Source organism: Schistocerca gregaria, chromosome 4, assembly GCF_023897955.1.
Source record: "Schistocerca gregaria isolate iqSchGreg1 chromosome 4, iqSchGreg1.2, whole genome shotgun sequence".
Classification (NCBI taxonomy): domain Eukaryota; kingdom Metazoa; phylum Arthropoda; class Insecta; order Orthoptera; family Acrididae; genus Schistocerca; species Schistocerca gregaria.
The window spans coordinates 340,821,706-340,843,383 of record NC_064923.1 but is presented as its reverse complement, the minus strand read 5'-3'; the positions used below and the strand labels follow the sequence as shown (position 1 = coordinate 340,843,383).

Below are 21,678 nucleotides of genomic sequence, written 5' to 3'. Positions count from 1 at the left end.
TAGTTAGTCGGTTTTATTAGTGTTTACCATGTACACAGAATAGGAAGGAAAAGAGTTCCAATACACTTCCATGGGGAGTTCGTGAAGTAACTTAATGAATCTCCATTAATTATAACATTCTTTGGCCTCCCCAGAAAAAATAATAAATTATGTTTCGTAACCGAAACGACTGTAATTTGGTTGATAAGCTTTTCCGTGCTACTGATCATTGTTTCCGTAAGTAGAGAAATACTTGATTGGCTTGATAGCCTTGATCCATGTATTTAAGAATGAATACGGCTTAGGTTGTTCCTTGATGTTACCGTTGTTCATCTTAGCGGCCGCACAACATTGAAATAGTGAGTCATTACTTACAATCTGCAGCTACCGCTATGTCTTAGGAACCGTGGTCTATTTTGTTATAATAAACAAAACCGCCTGGATCAAAACTTTTTTTTTACCGACTACCAGCTTCAATCTTCACTGCAGCCCATCTTCTGGTCTGGCGCTGCGAAATGCGCAAAGGTTGACACACCGCACTTTGTGGCGCCTGACCTGAAGATGATATGCAGCACAGATTGGAACCGGTAGCCGGTAGTATAAACTTGTGAGCCAGACGGTGTTTGTTTGTGTATTACACCACGTTGGTGCCCACGGTGTATCACGGGCGACGTGTTCTTTGAGCAGAGGTACTTGTTGTGCATGCGTGAGACGGTGGCACGAGTGTCCCATTTGCCAACACTAACTCGGCGATGAGGTGTCCCTTGCACGGGACACTCACGTCACGGCTGAGAGCAAATACGTACGTTAGCAACGACATCCTGTCTACCCAGCGCTTGACTGTCATGCTGACGACACCTAAAAAGTTTCACGATTTCCTGTTGGCGTAACGTGCCACAATGTATTATTTACTTGAGCAGCACGAGTTGCCTCTCCAACATGGTGGCGGACTCTGATACAGTTGTCCATCAGTGTCTCACGAATGAGAAGTTACACACTGGTAGCAACCACTACTGGAATATCAGGACGGATAAAAATGTCTAAATTTACAAAAAACTTTGAACATAGCTGCTAAGGTTCAGTGACCGAGTCACAATTATATTGGAACAAATAAGCTATCGGTAACAAATATTAAGTCAAAACTGACCTGGTTTCGACGCTACTATGACCGTCGTCTTCAGAAGTAGACTAACTGTACTAAAACATATTAGGTTTATAGTACAATAATAAAGTTGAAGTTTGTACTGACTCGAAAAGATGCAGTACTTACAAGTCACATATTAAAAAAGAGTCAGTACAAACTTTAATTTTATTAATGTACTATATACCTAATATGTTGTAGTACAGTTAGTCTAATTCTGAAGGCGACGCTCATAGTAGCGTCTAAACCAGGTCAATTTTGACTTAATATTTGTGACCGAGGGCTTATTTGTTCCAATATGACTAAATTTACGTTATTGTGTGTAGACCCTAGTGTTGGAAGAACTTCTTCTGTTCTTCTGCGATTAGGGCTTGTTCCGGTCTCATCTCTCTTTCTCGGTCTTCCAACACTTCACTTGCCCCATAGTTTATAATATTTTGCTGGTTTCGGAAATCTTTGTGGTGGTATTCGAAGTACATGTTATCTCGTCTTTTGGTTTATTTGTTGCATCTCTAATTATGCCTTTACTACCTCGTTCTAGTTTTCTCTCCTCTAGTGGACCCTTTCACGGATATTAGAAATTACATTTCTGGTGCACAGTTAACGAAATGTCTGGACTGTTATGTCCTGGTCGAATGGATTTCACATTTAAATTTATCATTACGTCCCAATTTGCGTAGGACATTTTCAAGGGGGATAGTAGCTTTGAGCTACACTCAAAGAAGCTACGATCCAACTTGAAAGTATTCTCCGCAAATAGCAACGAAAATTTGGTTTGAAATGTGAAATCCATTCGACGACGGCGTAATAGTTGGGAACATTTTCTTAATTGTAACATATCCGGAAGTGAAATCTTACAGTTTACAATTTCTGATGCCACAAGTTAATGTAAATCTCCATTTTTTGGCGTCCAGCTTACCGCCTCATATAATAAAGGGAGAACTGAAATGACTTTTATGAAACTGCAGCTGTGTACTCTCGATGGACTACCAACATGTAGACACTATGAATGGCATGTTGGCCTACAATAGCGGTACATGCGCCTGGGTTATCATGTTCGTGAATCCCAGCTTAACAGGTCGAATCACAAGAGTGACGTACAAATTTGCAGTCAAGACGCGCGGGAAAAACCACGAGAGTGATCCTGCTGTCATACGCTATCGCTCCACAGACCAAAACACGCGGTGCAGGTCCAGTATGTCCACCATGTAGGCAGGTTGGTTGCAGGTCCTCAACCGGTCTCTTTCAAACCAACACACGGCCATCACTGACATCGAACCACAACCAGCTGTCATCATAAAACGCAACAGACTTCCACTCTGCCTTGCAATAAGCTCTCCCGTCACACCGCTGACGTCGCAGATGACAGTGAATCGGGGTCAGGGGAATGCGCGCTACAGGGCGTCAGACTCGGAGGTGTCCTTGACGTAAAAGTCCGCTGCGTCACTGCGGTGCCAATTGCCGCTCGAAAACCTGCAGCAGACGCAGTACGCCAGAGCCATACGCCGAACACGATGGTCTTCCCTCTCGGTGGTGCTACGTGGCCGTCCGGAACCCGGTCTCCTTGTGACTCTGCATTCTCGTGACCACCGCTGCCAGCAGTCGTACCCAATAGAACGTGCCTGCCAAGTGAGTCTCCAGCATCGCAAAAGAAACATCCAGCATCTCGTAGCCCTATAGTACGACATCGTTCAAACTCAGTGAGGAGTTGATAATGACAACTGGTTCAAATGGTTCAAATGGCTAAAATGACTCAGAGCACTGTGAGACTTAACTTCTGAGGTCATCAGTCCCCTAGAACTTAGAACTACTTAAACTAACCTAAGGACATCACACACATCCATGCCCGAGGCAGGATTCGAACCTGCGACCGTAACGGTCGCACGGTTCCAGACTGAAACGCCTAGATCCGCTCGGCCACCCCGGCCGACTCTGTCGCCTCAAAGACATTCTAAACTAACAGCGACTCACTGCTCCCATTCTCAATAGTAACTGGCGCTCATTACCGTTATAGGGTGTATTGAAAGCAAACCTGATTTTCATTCTCGTTGTGATGCTACTAACGCCACTCTTATACGACTTGCACGGATTTTGAATAGACATCAGCTTTCAGATATACAAACACGTCTACCAACTTCCGTTTATGTCGTACAAGTCTCTCTTGGTGTTGTGATTTTTTCCCGTCAGTGTATGTTCTTAAAGGTCTGATCACAGCACCGCCAGCATTCGGCTTCAAAATGCAGCAGCCATTCATAGCATCACTAGCAGTGGAGGGAGTACAAAAGGTGTCGGAAGGACGCGGAAAACAGTGCAATCGTAGTCGCAATGCGGAAACAGACGCGTTTATCTGACGTCCAAAAGGGCACGATCATTGGATTTCGGGACAAGGGTGTAAATATTTCCGAAACAGCTAAGTTTGTAAACAGTTTCCCTGTCGCCGTTGTTAAAGTACACCGTGCATATAAAATGGCGCAATCCAAAACCGGTGACGAAGCAATGCAGTGCACTACGGGATAGAGATGACAGGGGTGAACGGTGGTAACGAAAAATATTCAAATGTGTGTGTGAAATCTTATGGGACTTCACTGCTAAGGTCATCAGTCCGTAAGGTTACACACTACTTAACGTAAATTTTCCTAAGGACAAACACAGACACCCATGCCCGAGGGAGGACTCGAACCTCCGCCGGGACCTGCCGCACGGTCCATGACTGCAGCGCCTTAGTCCGCTCGTTTAATCCCGCGCGGCGAACGGTGGTAACGGAGATGTGTTCGGGAGAATAGATGTGTAACTGTTGAGCAACTAAGCGCCCAGATGAACCAAGGAGCTGCCAACATGTCTCCTCATCACCCGTTCATCAAATTTTGCTGAGTATCAGACTCTGCAGCCGACGCTTGGTTCACGCACGCCTGCAAACCGGTCTTCATCACTCATGAAGGCTGAAATTGCACGCAAGTACCACAACTCCACGTCCACTGTGAGGCGACAGGTGCCTTTTCAGATGACTTGCGTTGTATGCTCCATCGGACATATGGCCGTTGGCGTGCACGGCATGAAACGTCTGGAAGAAAGCTTCCTGCAACAATCGTCGCAAGGTCCAGGCCAGAGGGGGAAGATTTATGGTCTGGTGAATGTTATCGTGTTATTTCCTGGGTGAGCTCCTCACTCTGGAAGATACAGGTATATTTATCCTTTCGGATCATCTCCATCACTACATGCAGTTTGTTTTTCCTCGGCACGATGACATCTATCAGTAGGGTATTGCAATGTCTCCCACAGCTCGCAGCGTACGTAGTGGCTCGAATAGCGTCACCATGAGTTCACCGCACTTCCCAGGCCACCAAACTCCCCAGATGTAAACACAATCGAGAATCTGTGAGACCACATCTATTGGGCTGTTCGTCCATGGATCCCCAACCGAGAACTCTAGAGCAACTGGCCACGGCACTGTAAGGAGCATGGCTCCATATTGCTGTCGATACCGTACAAACCCTCACTAGCTCGCTCTCTGCTCGTCTCGTAGCGGTCTGCGTTGCAGAAGGTGCTTATTCAGGCTTTTGAGAGGTGGTCTCATTAATGTGACTGGATAGTGTAACAGCTGACTGCACAGAGAACCGAGAGCTAGCTTTCTGTTGTATCATTTGTAATACGTGACGCCGTTGGTGCTAGTCGCTTCTCTGTATTCATTAAAGATCTCTGCAATCGACTCTGTATCGCGTGGCCGTGGTTTCCTGTTTGGTCAATTTTCGGGTATTTAAGCGCACGACGGTGTTTTGGTCGGTTGGTTGGCGCACGGCGTGCAGTGTGATTGTCGGCAGTCACTCTTAGCGCATGCTCTGCCTCTTCCTGTCACGTGGGCAGTGGGACTGCAGACGGAGACGTGCGTGCGGTACGGAGTGTGTACAGCGTCTAGTGCGAGAGTGAAGGTCTCGTCTGTGCCGCTGTACGATTTGAACATGTGCCAGTGACTTTGGAATGTATCAGCCTGCAACCGGATACGCGACAGAATCAAACGGTGGGAATTATTCAGGTTCTTAAAGTCCTGGTGTATATACACTACTGGCCATTAAAATTGCTACACCACGAACATCACGTGCTACAGACGCGAAATTTAAACGACAGGAAGAAGATGCTGTGACATCCAAATGATTAGCTTTTCAGACAATTCACACAAGGTTGGCGCCGGTGGCGACACCTACAACTTGCTGACATGAGGAAATTTTCCAACCGATTTCTCATACACAAACAGCAGTTGACCGGCATTGCCTGGTGAAACGTTGTTGTGATGCCTCGTGTAAGGAGGAGAAATGGGTAACGTCACGTTTCAGACTTTGATAAAGGTCGGATTGTAGCCTATCGCCATTGCGGTTAATCGTATCGCGACATTGAAGCTCGCGTTGGTCGAAATCTAATGACTGTTAATAGAATATGGAATCCGTGAGTTCAGGAGGGTAATACGGAACGCCGTGCTGGATCCTAACGGCCTCGTATCACTAGCAGGCGAGATGACAGGCATCTTCTCCGCATAGCTGTAACGGATCGTGCAGCCACGTCTCGATCTCTGAGTCAACAGATGGGGACGTTTGCAAGACAACAACCATCCGCACGAACAGTTCGATGACATTTGCAGCAGCATGGACTATCAGCTCGGAGACCATGACCGCTGTTACCCTTGACGCTGCATCACAGACAGGAGCGCCTGCGATGTTGTACTCAACGACAAACCTGAGTGCACGAATGGCAAAACGTCATTTTTTCGGATGATTCCAGGTTCTGTTTACAGCATCATGATGGTCGCATCCGTGTTTGGCTACATCCCGGTGAACGCACGTTGGAAGCGTGTATTCGTCATCGCCATACTGGCGTATCACCCGGCGTGATGGTATGGGGTGCCATTTGTTACACGTCTCGGTCACCTCTTGTTCGCATTGACGACACTTTGAACAGTGGACGTTACATTTCAGATGTGTTACAACCCGTGGATCTACCCTTCATTCGATCCCTGGAAAACCCTCCATTTCAGCAGGATAATGCACGCCCTTTCTAGATACAGAAAATGTTCGACTGCTTCCCTGGCCAACACATTCTCCAGATCTCTCACCAATTGTAAACGTCTGGTCAATGGCGGCGAAGCAACTGGCTCGTCACAATACGCCAGTCACTACATTTAATGATCTATGGTATCGTGTTGAAGCTCCATGGGCAGCTGTACCTGTTCACGCCATCCAAGCTCTGTGTGACAAATGCACAGGCGTATCAAGGCCGCTATTACGGGGCCAGAGGTGGTTGTTCTGGGTACTGATTTATCAGGATATATGCACCCAAATTGAGGGAAAATGCAATCACATGTCAGTTGTAGTATAATATATTTGTCCGATGAATACCAGTTTATCATCTGCATTTCTTCTTGGTGTAGCAATTTTAATGGCCAGTAGTGCATACTGAATATCGTGCTCTTTGCAGTTACCGGCTCTCCCAGTGTTTGGACGCACATATTATCTGTTTCGTGTTGACCACTGTTGCGCGACTTACTGAATACTGTTTGCCTGTGTGAGTAAGTTTTACCTGTTTTGGGCGCACTTGAGATACTGGCAAGGAGGGTATAACGAAATGGGTGTCTTTGCACTCTGAAATAACTACAGGTTCGATTTTCTGGCACTTCTGCTATTAAGTGTAATCACCTACAGTGGCATTCTTTTTGTCAAATTAAGAGATTTATGACATTGTTTGTCTTCTTGTATGCAATTATTATTTAGAATTATAAGAGAGATGATGTGTTCTGGTTTCTACACATTCTGCAGTGTTCTCATGTTGAATTTTTATGTATTGTGGTTCCTGTGGAAAGGAAGTGTGAACTATTGTTGTAGGTAGTGAATGCAAGAGATTTAATTTGGCTGCAAAGAGTAATTGTATTCCTGTGTTGAAGTTTTCTAATGTTTTAAGGATTGTGTTACTCTGGATACTGCCCAGTTGCTATGTGGTTTTATGTTGTGGTTTCGGTGGTACAATCAGAGGTGCGCGTCGTGCGTTGTAGCTGCTCGTTTAATTGGAGGACGTCCGCCCTTGAAGCTGAGTGGTCAGCGCGACAGAATGTCATACCTAACAGGCTGAGTCGATTCCCGGGTGGGTCGGGGATTTTCTCCGCTCAGGGACTGGGTGTTGTGTTATCATCATTTCATCCCCATCGACACGTAAGTCGCCGAAGTGGCGTCAACTCGAAAAGACTTGCAACAGACAAACGGTCTACCCGACAGGAGGCCCTAGCCACACGACATTTCCATTTCAATGTGGGGGGGGGGGGGGGGGGGGTGGAGGCTCCTTGGCGGCAGCCAGTTTGAATTGAAACCGATACCGCAGCCGCTGTGTTTATCAGTAGATTCCAGTTCTTCGGCGAATTTAGGTATTTTATTATTTGTTCGGGGTGACGCCGATATGTCTTTCTGTCGTTCTTCACCGTTCCTTTCAGCTTTCCTTCAGGCTGGATCTGAGATGTAGTTTCTTCGCACCTCTAGCGTGCCATTACTTGCCACTGAAATTTTCTAATACCTGAAAGATGCCTTTCATTGTACTGGGTTTTTACATATTATTCATAAAGAGAAATTGTGAGCTGTTTCTGTTTCTATATCTTAGAAGCATCCTGCTTTTGTGGGAGTTTTTTTCAGGAAACCATTTATTGTTTGTATGGTTCGTAAAATTTATGTAAAGACGGATTGGGGTGGGCTTTGACGCCCGTACACATTTTCCCTGTTTAGTAATGTTTCAAATTCTATGGTAATTATGAATATTATTCTGGGGAAACAGCAATTTGCTGTTGTCATGCAATTGTTAAATAAAATCTGTTGGAAGTTACAAACCAGAGTTTGTGTTTAATTGGTATTTATTGCCTATTATTGCCTTGTCTTTATTGAGTTTAAGTAAGCCTGAGTGTCTGTCCCACGTCTCAATTTGACCCTGGTTTACCTAAGTATACGTTTGTTAGCCTTTCTTGTTAGTGATTTAGGTACCTAACTCTCCCGGTCTCTAAGTAACGCAGGACTTCTTGTTTCGTGTTATTAACGCCCTCTTTCGTTTTCCATGCTTTTTATCAGCTGTCTATCGATTAGCTTGCTCAATTATTATCGGAGCCCCTGTCTCACATCTAGGCAATAAATTAGCACGAAACCAAGACATTTGATACTAGCGTCTTGGTTGTATTCTGGCGGTGAATAAAAGGGGAGGTGTTTTGGAAGAGCCATACTTATAGACGAACGAGCGCCATTTAGAGACGAAGGAATTACACCTCGTGAAACAGCTGAAGAAAAATGGTGTTATTCCTCCGAGTCGGCCTTTTCTTTTAATTCTTTGGGTTAAATCCTCTACATAATCAGTGCGCCGCCCTGGGAGTTCTGTTGCTGTAGCTGTGAGATATTTGTCCCAGGTGTAAAACGTAATGCGGAGAGTCTGTTGTCACGAAAAGCTGGTGACATCTAGGGGCACTGAAACTTGCTGACAAATTGAATTTCTTTGCCGGTTCAGAATGTAAACCGGTCTTTTGGGGACACTTCTATTACCGTTCGCACTATCCAGATAGATTCACTACTCACACAAAAAGTTCAATCCTGCCATCGCCCCTCCTTCACATTCCAATTCTCAGACAAGCACCCCGGCATACATTGCTCGACTGGAAGAAACGATATCAGACTCAAATGGGTTAGCCACAGTCTAGATTTCCAGAATTAACTTCACATTGCAGTAGTGCGTGCTTTTTCTGGTAGAACTGAAGGTATGAGCGTGTGAGTGGTATGGCCGAAAGACTTTTGTCACACCTGGGGGTACTTTGCTTCTTTAAATAAATTGGACCTACTAATAAATTTCACATCATAAAACCGATGCATGACATGGAAATAAAATAATCCTAGTTCGGTAAACACATAAAGTGTTCTAGAAAAATTTACGAATTTTGTGAAGTTTCAGTGTCCACAGGTTTCTAAGAATGGCAGACATAGCGAAATAGTCAGGTTGTGTGGTTCCCTTTAAAAGTCGTAGAGCCGGTCTTTGACCAGCGCAAACATTTATACTCTGTTTCGTAAACGTGGGTCTGGTTGGTATAACATTTGAACATATACACCGTATTTGAGGAGGAGAGGTCTTTCAGCAGAGCAGACATCATCTTTGAGTAGGAAAAGTCAATATTGCGAGAGATGTGTGTGTACGTTTCCAGTTAAAAAAGTATTCCAGCTTTATTAACTATCTGTAAGTATCGGTTATAGCAAATGTTTAGACTTTTTACATGTTTCGAAATATTTTAAACAGTTGATAATGAATTATCAGGGAGTAAACCATTTTTTTTTTGTGAAATTCTACCTTGATTTATGATGGCAGTATTTCGTCTCATATGTCTTTTCTCCAGTGCCATAAATACAAATACAATGGTTTTAGGCCTGTAGCTGTGAGATATTTGTCCCAGGTGTAAAATGTAATGCGGAGAGTTGTTACTCGTCGATGAGAAATTGGTCTGACGTTGCGTGTTTACACTCTTTGTAGAGCTACAAAATGGTTCAAATGGCTCTAAGTAGTATAGGACTTAACATATGAGGTCATCAGTCCCCTAGACGTAGAGCTACTTAAACCTAACTAACCTAAGGACATCACACACATCCGTGCCCGAGGCATGATTCGAACCTGCGACCGTAGCAGCAGCGCAGTTCCTGACTAAAGCGCCTAGAACCGCGGCCGGCTGTAGACCCACAGATGATTGCGTTACGTTGAAACCACAACGATTTTAAACAGATTTGTCAAGTTAATATATATAACAGCTTAATTTTATGCTTCATTTTTTGAAGCTGTAGGGCTGCAACTGGCCAGCTCTGTTGTTAAGTGGATTACACGTTAACATCAGGAACTGCAGAGATAACATTTGCGAGTGCTATGGGACTTAACTTCTAACGTCATCAATCCCCTGCGAGATTAGACTGTAATGCTTATGTTACGTTATACTCCGAAAAGTTTAGTTACATTTTGTAAACACCTTGAAGGTCAAATGTTCCTGCAGATAACGTTGACACCTGGACAAGCAATAGGGTGGTATGTTGAATTCCAAGAGTTAATTTCTTTTTAGTCATTAGTATTTTGATTGGTTTGATCCTTCGCTCCATCTCAGCTCGCTTCTGTTAATCTTTTCATAGCCAGGTAACCATCACACCCAGTGTATTATATAATCTGATTTCATTTTCTTGGCATCCTTCCTCAACTGTTCTTTTCAGTTCTCTTTCCTTTCGTACTTTATCTGTGTACCAAATTTTAACATTATTCATCAACATCACATTTAAATTTCTTCAGTATCTCCGTCTGATGACTTTAGTGGCCGGAGCTTCACAATACTGTAGGTTCGCAGTTTCAGGACTACCCTTTCAGGTACGCAGGGATAGAACCAAAAATAAGAAACATCTCGAGAAGTACATGCTTGAACACAAATTCAAATGCTAGCCAAACCTGCAGGTTGAGATGCTGTACTTGTCCAGGAACTACACAATACCCTACAATACCCTAAGTACGTTGCGAGTGTCAGTCATTGTCAGAAAGGTGTTCTGCGTAGCTGTGAGTGCACAGTGTCGGAGCTAAGTGAATTCGATTGTAGCCAAATTGTTAGTGCTCGTTTTGTTTGTGCTTCCGTAACAAAGGGGCAACGTATCGGAGATTTGTACCGTATAAATGGAAAGCGGAAAAGCATCATCCGCTAACTCATTACGACGATAAAAGTGTTTGTTGAGTCATCATGAAAGTCGGCCAGTGAAGAGGATAGTGATGAAAAATGAGAGGAGATGACAGTAGTAAAACAACCAAAAGAAGCTCCATGAACAGGAAGCTGCAGGACGAACTAGAATTCCGGTACAATTATTCAGTGATGAATATGGTCGTAACATGTAAATGTGGTGTCAAAGCCACAAAACCTTGACTGCTGAGCAACGGAAGAAAGTCATTTGGTCGTATGAGTCTGTTCCCAAATTATGACCGATATTTTCGTGCTCACAAAACTAATTGTGACGAAATGCGCTGCTATTCTGTGGATCTTTTATATTTTGTCTATCAATCCTGTTCGATAAGGGTCACAGACTGACGAACAACGCTCAAGTAAGCAGAAATTATATGTTCAAATGTGTGTGAAGCCTTATGGGACTTAACTGCTAAGGTCATCAGTCCCTAAGCTTACAGACTATTTAACCTAAATCATCCTAAGGACAAACACACACATCCATGCCCGAGGGAGAACTCGAACCTCCACCGGGACCAGCCGCCCAGTCCATGACTGCAGCGCCCTAGACCGCTCGGCTAAACCAGCTCGGCGCAGAAATTATAAATAAAATAATAACAACCGCTACTGCAAGAAAAACAGAATTAGTTCGAAACGACCCACCGGCAGTAACTTATTGACTGTTACGGAAAGTGTTGTAATGGTTTGGGTGAAGGTCTGATAAATGTGTGCCTGCTGCAGATACAAATCGTCATATTGGCAGAACGCCCTCTACGTGACCCTCTCACTCCGTTTCTTCTTTCCTAGCTGGGAAAGTTGTTTCACGACTGTGTTGAGCCTAATATCACTGTTAATCTAGCTGTGCAGCCACTCACGAGGCTCCAGCGTGAGCTATAATTGCGATATGGCAGCGAAACTTGGTAGATATGATAATGCGTTAATGCAGCACCAATTGTCGCTAGAAAAAAAATAAGTTCCACTTTTGGCCACCAGGTGCAAATCTGGCACTATACAGCATATCGTCGATGTGCCTGGTGCTCATATTGAAGAAACTGTGTCAGCAGCGGTTTCTCCTGTTGTGCCCTCGTCCCACTCCTGATCCATTATGTATGGAAACGTTTCTGTACTTCTTCTTATATTCGTGGCGCCAGATTTGCACCTGGTGACAAAAACTGGAACTATTTTTTTTTCCTGTTGTTGATAATTCTTCCGGGTTATATGGCCGTGGTCTATGGAATTCTTCTATTCCTAACGTTTCGTCTAATACCACGCTGGACATCCTAAGAGGTATGGCTGGTCCTGTCGAGTCCTGCCGACTGACGAGTCGGGCGTCGTAGAGCGGCCTAAATACCGAGTAAAGAGGGCGTGGTCTAGCTTGCACACAGTAGCAAAGAGAAAACTAGTCAAAGATAAAACGTAACTATCGACAATAGTTCGTCATAGATAAAAATCACTTATCGATTTTGTAACGCCACTGTCCATATCTCGCTTAATTTCAAGGCCTTTTCTATTAAAATTATCTTCATGTTTACAAATTTCAATAGCATCCCTATACAGTCGTGGATAATAGTTCGTGGTAGCACTTAAAACTGTAGTTTCAGAAAACTTAAGTGCATGGTCACCTGACTGGAGTGCATGTTCCGCAACGGCCGATTTATCTATTTTTCCCAGTCGGCAAAGACTTTTATGCGCCTTTACCCTTGTATTCGCACTTACTTTCGTAGTACCAATATAGTCCTTGCCACAAGTACACGGAATTTTATACGCACCGCTAGATGCTAAAGGTGGCCTTCTATCTTTAACAGAACGAAGTACTTGTCCTATTTTTCTGGTAGGTTTGAATACCGGTTTCACTTTATGTTTCAGCAAAATTTTTCCGATTCGATCTGTGACCTTACTAATGAAAGGTAAAGACATCTTGTTCTTCCATTGCTGTGTACCATCCTTGTCCTTTGGTCCGCTGTAATTAGGTCTTAAAACTCTATTAATTTCTTTGTTTGAGTACCCATTCGTTTCGAAAGCCTGTTTCATATTATTCAGTTCCGTATCCATATGTTCCGGCGTACAAAACCGTTTTGCCCAGTCCACTAAACTTTTGATTACACCTCTTCTTTTGTTGTGGGTGATGACTGGAGTTCTTATGTAAGTATCTATCAATATGTGTGCTCCTCCGAAACACTTTATGTTTTAGACTGCCATCGGTCTGTTTCCTCGGTATTTAGGCCTCTCTCCGACGCCCGACTCGTCAGTCGGCAGTACTCGACAGGACCAGCACACCTCTGAGGATGTCCAACGTAGTATTGGCCGAAATGTTAGCAATAGGAGAATTCCATAGACTACGGCCGTATAACCCGGAAGAATTATCAACAACAGTACCATCCGGTCGTGAAAGCCTTCATTGTATGATTTCTTTTTTCGGGGTAAATCAGTTCCGCGTTAACGCATTAGAATATCTACGTAGTACGCTAAATACAGCCCACATTGAACCTCTGTAGGAGTTGCACTTTAGTTATCGCCATACGCTACTTAAGCCACATTTCGCGCTAAGCGAGCTGTCCATTTCTTTCAACAGGTTTAAGTCTTCTCCCGCACCCGGCCGTGCCACTAATGTGAAAGCCGCCACACTGAGACGGTGGCGCGCCACGGCTCTTCGCCCCCCAGCCATTCACCCGCCGCCTCCGACCCCCCTCGGCCACCTCGTTACTGTTTCAGCATTGACGGGGCCTCGACAATGGCACCTACCGAGGCACGCGCCAGCCTGCCGCGCCGTGAGGGGGATACGCCTCGCCCGCGCGCGACTACGCTCATTAAGTTTTCAGCCTAAGCGTTCGCGTGTCTTGCGCGCCGGCATAATTCTCTACAAAGTTTGTACAATGGGATATGCTGCATATTACAGCGAGTGGCGTGTTCGTCTACATTGTTTACACGCTTCCTGGGCCGCGACTCCCTCCCCTCGGCCGGCAGAGGGGTGCGTCAAAGGAGGGAAGTTTTTAAAAGGTTGCCCGTCAAGGGCGCACAGCCTGTTGTAATTAAAACATGTTAAAATGTAGGCAAATTTCCCGGCAGGCCAGCTACCGCTTTTCCATACCGACCACAAAGGCCCTCGCTTTGTTTTGAGCTCCCCTCCAGAACGACTAATAACCGCACATCCCCGATTATATTTTCTTCCGGTCTCAAAAACAGGGACGTTCTTAAAAGCTGATCCATTGGATCGCCATTGACTCCAAGAAAGAAAAAGTATCTGTTCTTAATTCTATGCATTTGGTGTACCAAAATTCGTTAATATTAGGAAATACACCGTGTCCACAATGAGACTCCAACATTTTAATGTTGTATATCTTTCACATTTCAGATGGTGGACCTGTGAATGCTGAAGGGGCAGACAGAGCAACTCCTCCGTTCTGTCGCTCAAACAATATCATATGAAATTAGTTTAGCTTCGATTTTATTGTCTTTAATTATTTTAATTAGTAGTTTTAACATGTTTGATTTTATAAATTATTAGGTTCATTGCTGATTTATTACTATTTCTTTTCCCTTAACTTTAGCTTGTTTTGCTTCTTGTTTAGCCATTTGTGGTGTGCAAATTTGATACGCCCAGTGGCCGTAGTGGAGCTGCAATCAATTGTTTTAGTACAATGGAGGATATGAAGGAGAGTGCACAAGAGGTCTGGCGGTATGCAGAGACAAAATCGACGACCCAAGTGCACAGAAACTTTCGTCGAGTTTACAACAAAGCGCCCCAGTCGTTCAAGACTATAAAGAAGTGGTGTGATCAGTTTTTGGCTACTGGGAGTGTTGTGAAAGGGCATGGTGGTGGTAAGCCTGGGATCAGCGAACATCATGCGGAACAAGTGCAGCGGTAATTCGAACAAAATCCACAGAAGTCAGTGCGACAGGAATCTCGAGAACATCGTATGAAACGTTCAACAGTGCTTCATCAACGTTTACGTTTGTACGTATATAAAGTGCAGGTTGTGCAAGAAATCAAGCCTGATCGACTACAGCCAGAAGAATTTGCATGTGTCATGTTAGATCGCATTGCCGCGGACGAGACATTTTTATCACGCGTAATGTTTACTGACGAGGCAACCTTTCACGTGTCAGGGGATGTCAATCGTCGCAATGGGGGTCCGAAAATCCACATGCACCTAGGGAACACATGCGCCTCAGTCCGAAAGTTAATGTGTGGTGTGGTTTGATGATAAATCGCATTGTTGCGCCGTTTTTCTTTCAGGAGCCGACTGTGGATGCAGCCATCTACCTGGACATGTTGGAACAATTTGTCGTGCCACAGATAACAGACCTGCAGCCAAATCTGTTTCAACAGGACGGTGAACCACCCCATTGTAGCCTTGATGACGAAAATTTTTAAATGACACATTCCCGCAACGATGGATTGGCCGTAGAGGTCCAATTCCTTGGGCGCCACGTTTGCCCGACATAACCCCCCTCGATTTTTTCTTGTGGGGTTATGTGAAAGGCCGGGTATACGCTACACCAGTAAAGGACCTGCAAGACTTGAAACAGCGCATAACAATTGTCATCAACTCTGTCACAGAACAGATGCTCCGCAACACATGGCACGAAATCGATTATAGACTTGATATTCTTCGCACTACCCGTGGCGCCCATGTTCAAGTGTACTGAACCGTCCACCTGTGTATGAAAACTTGATGAGCTGCTGTATGGTTTCCCTGTATTTGTTCGTCAATAAATTGTGTTTCCTCTCACATTTTATGAGTTCAAATGTTGGAGTCTCATTGTGGACACCCTGTAAAACTTACTAACCAAGGAAATAATTTTCCTGGATCAGTCTGATGGCATTGTGGATATTTTATTAATAAAACAGTCTATACCGCGAAATGTAGGTCTGGTACTTTATTTAAAACGTCGTTTACGCTGCTGCATCATTACACGAGAATTGTGTTATTATGTTCTTCAGTCCGAAGAATGGTTTGATTCAGCTCTTCATGCTACTTTATCCTGTCCAAATCTTTTCATCTCAGAGTAACTACTACAACCTACATCCATCTGCTTACTGTATTCACCTCTTGGTCGCCCTCTATGATTCCCTCCCCGTTCCCTTCCTATCGACAGATCACGTATTCTAGTCGGGCTGTGCCACAAACTTCTGTTTAAAAATGTTCAAATGTGTGTGAAATCTTATGGGACTTAACTGCTAAGGTCATTAGTCCCTAAACGTACACACTACGTAACCTAAATTATCCTAAGGACAAACACGCAGATCCATGTCCGAGGGAGGACTCGAACCTCTGGCGGGACGAGCCGCACAGTCCAACAATGCAGTGCCTTAAACCGCTCGGCCAAAAACTTATGTTATCACCATTTTTTTCAGTACCTCTTCATTAGTCACGCGATCTATTCTTCAGCATTCTTCTGTGGCACCACATTTCAAAACATTCTGAACTGTTTATCGTCCATGTTCCACTCCCATACATGATTACAACCCATACAAATACTTTGAGAAAAGACTTCCCGACAAATCTGTATTCGATGTTAACGAAGCTCTCTTCTTCAGAAACGCCGGTCTACATTTTATATCCTTTCTACTTTGTCCATCTTTATGTTGGTGCCCAAATGGCAAAGCTCATTCATACTTAACGTGTCTCGTTTCCTAATCTAATTCCCTCAGCATCATTCGATTTAATTCGTCTGCATTCGATTATCATTGTTTTGCTTTTGTTGGAGTTCCTCTTGTATCCTTCTCTCAAAGCACCGTCCATTCCGTTCAACTGCTCTTCTAAGTTCTTTGCTGCCTCCGACAGAATTACAGTGCCATCGGCGAAGTTTTTGTTTCTTTTCTCTGGACTTTAATTCCTACTCTAAATTTTTCTTTGGTTTCTTCAGAACTTAGAACCTGTAATGTTACGTTCAGTGTCTAATCCACGAAAAATATGGGCGCACGTTTTATTGATTGATTGTTGTACAAATTATGAGTTTTGACCTGATGACACCAGTAACCGAAACGACGTTATAAACTAAGTAGCTTATATATTAAGTAATATAGATGCTTTTATTCGAAAATGAAACCGTCATTCTCTAACAGTTTCGATCAACTGCTCATTAGGTATTTTAAATTATTTTCTTCAGAATGCGTTGTATCGCTCTTTTTCTATTATCTCCACAATACGAATGATGCCATACAGACTAACGTACGTAATTTTACGACTCTTTATGAATACCGGTCGATTCAAACTGGTAGTGAATAAATGTTTATTTCATCAGTAGCTGTTAATGATTCTTACGTATTTTTTCTTCGCAATTTGTGGCCTCGAAAAAGATGTCACTGATACCACCACATATAATAAATTCGCAGTAAAGACAAACAAATACGCACAAGACATTCTGACTTTTACTGTTAGGTTGCTAGCTATCTTTGGGCTTCATTACCTCATAGACCTTCCATCCTGGATTATATCGTACAGTGTACGACTGGCTCCAATCAATGGGCATCGTACGCTTCGCGGTAACTAAGGTATGTTATAATACGAAGAAACGTACTGTTATGGTGCCAGACACAGTTAGACTTTTGCGGAATAGGAACGTAACCAGATTCGTATCGAATCTGCACTTCAGTTTACCGACAGTTGGCCTAATACGCTAGTTAGACTAAGCGTAGTTTTGGGAATCTTTCCAAAAACATCTGGCTGGTTTCCATGATCCACTCAGAAATACAATATATATAGCAGTTGAAAAATAAATATATATAGAGTAAAATTCAAATAATGCTTACGCAGACGGCGTACACTTCTTCCTCCGCCTTAGAATAAGATATAGCAACACTAATACCAACTGAAATAAAATAACATTAAATACTGAACAGAAAGCGTGCACTGTATCACAGTGGCACTAACACTAGTATAGAAGAAGAGTACTGGACTACTACATCTTTATTCGAGTCTTCACATATGTAGTTTTGACATATTCATGGCACAGAAAATCATCGGCAAAGCTCTGTCTCCATTCTATAACTGTAACACAACAAAGAGGGAAAGCAACTGCTCGTATTACTAAATAATAATTTGTAAGCAGTGTATTAGCGCGCCACTGCCGTTTTAGCTTGAACCTTGTCTTTACATTGTGACACGTTTTAAATTGTTCAATCGATTTAGTGGCAGTGTATGAAAACTTTACTATAAATTCGTTTAACCCATCCTCACGAAAAGCGATATCCAGATATAAATTTAGCAGTGAAAGTAACAAATGCCGATGTCTGTACTCGATCATCAATACTACGTTGCAGGTGACGATTAGCAAATTATTTGGTAAGTGCACAAATTTGCATCAACAGAATCACCCCTTTTGTGTAGCACATCGAACACGATAAATTTTAGTTGGGCCCAAGAGCACATGATTACAGCACGGCTGAAAATCGCCGGCAATGCTACAATAATTCGCTAGATCCATAGAACTGCCAGCTGTGTACGTACTTCAATGATACGTCTCGTGTAAAGGGTAAAAATGCTTCCTCCTAAGAGCAACGATCGTTTCTCTTACTGTATGCTGGTCGTCATTTCAAAATTTAATCTACGTAACTTTATTTACATATGACTGAAATCTTATGTTGTTTCGCAGCTGCATTAGGTTCGACTGAAATTTCAAAGAAAAGAAAGTGTTCTTACCATTCTACGTGTTGCAGACATTGACAATGTCCAGATGTAAGAATAAAATTCGTTAAGAACTTGCCGCCTCTACAGCATTTAGCTATAGACATAAGAAAAATGCGTCTACCGACAATTGGAAGGAAATTTAAAATTGTTATGAAGATTTTCCTCAGCTGTATACAGTTTCTATCATGATTTGGTTCTCTCTAATGAGAAAGGAAAACAGTTTTTACAGCAAGCAGTACACAACAGGTAGCTAATTGCGAAAGGGTTTGTTACAACCGAGTAAACAGCGGTGGAATAAACCTATACCTCTCATATCGCGCAAACCTCACAACTTCGAGCTCAATTTATTGACTACGAACTTATACACAAACGTTTACCCAAAAGTTTAACTCACTTTAGTTGGTGATTGTAATCTGCATTGTAAACTACAAAATTCCTAACGTTCGCTTTCCGAATGATGCACAGGTGCAATATTGGCAGTGAGTGTCAAAACTTACAAAGCCATTTCCCTTGAAACATTATGGCCAGTCATTAGCAAATACATCTTATTTCTCTAGACGATTTCAGACTCTGCGTCTATTTCACAAGTTTATAAACAAAAGGACAGTTCAACTTTCATCTCTTATGGCAGAGATGTTACTACGAAACTAACTCACGTAGATGATAGGCTACGAAACGTCTATTGGAAATGACTCTGAAATCGCAGATTATCGCCTGGCTCTACTGACTGAGCTAGTGAAACATGTGATTTTCGCTGCACTTCTTGCTGCACAGTTTAAGAAACGGGACACATGGTCTTACCTGAACCGCTTTATACGTGCACGAGCAACGTGCGTTACATTTCTAAGCTCCATATTCTTGATATTTATGCATGAAATAAATTACTCATGCGGAAAATAATCTTGTAATTCATTAAGTAGCAGCATGTATTTTTTTCATATTTGTAAGTGACAATCACAGAGATCAGAATTATCCACATTGGGCAAACGAAATTTAATACCTGCAGTACCAAGTCTAATTTTAGAATTTAGTATAACAGAATTTATATTTGATCATATTTCTTTTTCTGATTAACTGAGACCAAAATACAGAAATTTACAATATCGGTAGTAAAAATGTAATTTCTCAGACCTTATAGGTGGCACACAGCTGAATTTGTCTTTATGAAAATACGCTGCAAGTTAGGAAGAAATGCTTGGTCGTAAACACCAAAATCTGTACATGAACATCATCTTCGTGTAACTTTGGAGGAAGAGTGTTGTAACATACCTGAAGCAAAAATAGCTTCACCATTCAAAAAATAGAACTCTAACACATTTTTATTCTGGCGGTTATTAATTTTTTTGTCACGTAGTTCAATCTCTGGTTATATGAATGGTATTTCCTTCAGGTTGAAATATACAACCAAAAAATTAGAAGGCGGGCGTTCTGTTTCCCTGAGGCAGTACTCCTGGTTTCTGTGAGGTAATTGAACCTGTGTAACTCTTTCAATATATAATATTTAAGCCCGTTAATCGCTGTCGTTATTTAAAAGAGCAATTAGTGAGAAACTCCAAGCCAGAAATGACACGCATAAATCTCCTAGCAACAACTATAAATTCTTACATTGCTGGAAAATCCATATAATCTGGGGCTTTTGTTTTTAGGAATATATACATCACAGATTCGAGAGAAGACGTAAGACGCTGTGTTTAAAATATCTACAACATTCACTCTGAAATATAAGACTATGACGAAAGAATCATTTGCGATGGAGATACTGAAGCAATAAATAAGAACATAATACTGGTAGTTTGTTTGCAGCAAGAATATACGAAATAATCAAAATCGTAAATTGAAGTCAGGCTGGGAAGAACGGGGAAGAAGTATTTTAAAAGTACAAGAAAAGAAAAAAAAGCAGTGAAGATTAGAAAAATTGCCATTGTATATGCATAGTCACCCAGGTTTTGCTTCCATATTGATTGGTTTCTAATATTCGGTGGCTGTGTAACTAGATGTTTTCCAGTTTTCGGTGAGACACCAAAGGTCTCTTGTTATTTCTACAGTCGTTATGACTACGCAGAACGAAGAAGGTGGCTCTCACCAGAGTAGTCAGGTGAGGCTACGATGGCTGCGGCCGCGACAGCCAAGCAGGCGGCCCCCAGAAGCAGCAGCTGCAGCGGCGCGGACATCGTGCGGCTGCCCAGACAGGGAGAGAGTACGCAGCGTGTGTGCCGCTCCATGCGTGCGCGCCGACACACGCATGCCGACTGGCCGCCGCGCCGCCTGACTCGCCGAGTATACCAGCCCGCGAGACGCCGCCGTTGCGCAGGCGCAGATGCGCCAGGGGAGACGGTGGCGCCTGGCCGGTGGGCAACCACGTGCGACTCAACAGCCACCTGCCCTGCCGCCGAAGACGTGCCGATATCTGCCTGAATACACGTTGTTTTTGAAGGTGATCTGTCCATATAACAATGTACAGGGAGGAGATTCAGATTTCTACTAATCGCAAACCGATACAGGCTAAGCATATTACCTTAAGGAAACACAGTGACTATATTGTTGTTTTGGTCTGTGCACATTTCAGTCTCAAATCACTCAAAAGTTATTGTTATCAGTTATGGCTTTATACCAAGTCATCATTTGATGGTCTATTTAAAAACAAAGAAATGAGAAAGTGTTTATCAGTACCTCTGTGAGACTGTTTAGCATACGAAATAGTACGTAGCACAATTAATGGGGGTAGGACGTCGAACGGGCCGACTTCGAGAAGGAGAAACACCACAGGACATTTTAATTTGCACTGCCTATACGTTTACAAATAAATTCATAAAACTTTGTCAGCATGACCAGGAGGGATTCACGGTTCACACTCATAGCAGTGGAAGTTCAAAAACACGAAAAAATATTATTTTTTCAATGTGAAATTTCATGATTTTTTTCACTTACTGTTGCTGCATTTGTTGCTATGGGTAGACTTTTCTTCATAAGTAAGACAGAATTTTCGATGAATTTTGCACAGCTTACAAACCATACTTACAGGTGTATGAAACTCTAGAATTTATTTAATCTATGGAAAAATGAATGGGCTGTTACGTTTTAAAATTCGTGTTTAGAGAAAACTCGAATTTTACAGTTCATTATCTCAATTATTACCACAGTTTTTAACAGATTTGAGAAATTCTAGAGTTTCATACTCCTGTAAGTATGGTTTG

The 21,678-nt window shown here is 42.9% G+C and overlaps 1 protein-coding gene across 1 annotated transcript in view; it reads right to left on the bottom strand.

Annotated features, from left to right (window-relative positions):
- The window catches only part of LOC126266663 (lachesin-like), a 502,722-nt gene extending 481,989 nt beyond the window's left edge, over positions 1 to 20,733 (bottom strand). The window contains exon 1 of the mRNA XM_049971079.1: positions 20,568 to 20,733. Within this exon, the coding sequence (XP_049827036.1) occupies positions 20,568 to 20,706 (139 nt within the window). The 5' untranslated portion in view covers positions 20,707 to 20,733. The remainder of the gene's footprint in view (positions 1 to 20,567) is intronic.
- Between the last annotated feature and the right edge of the window lie 945 nt (positions 20,734 to 21,678).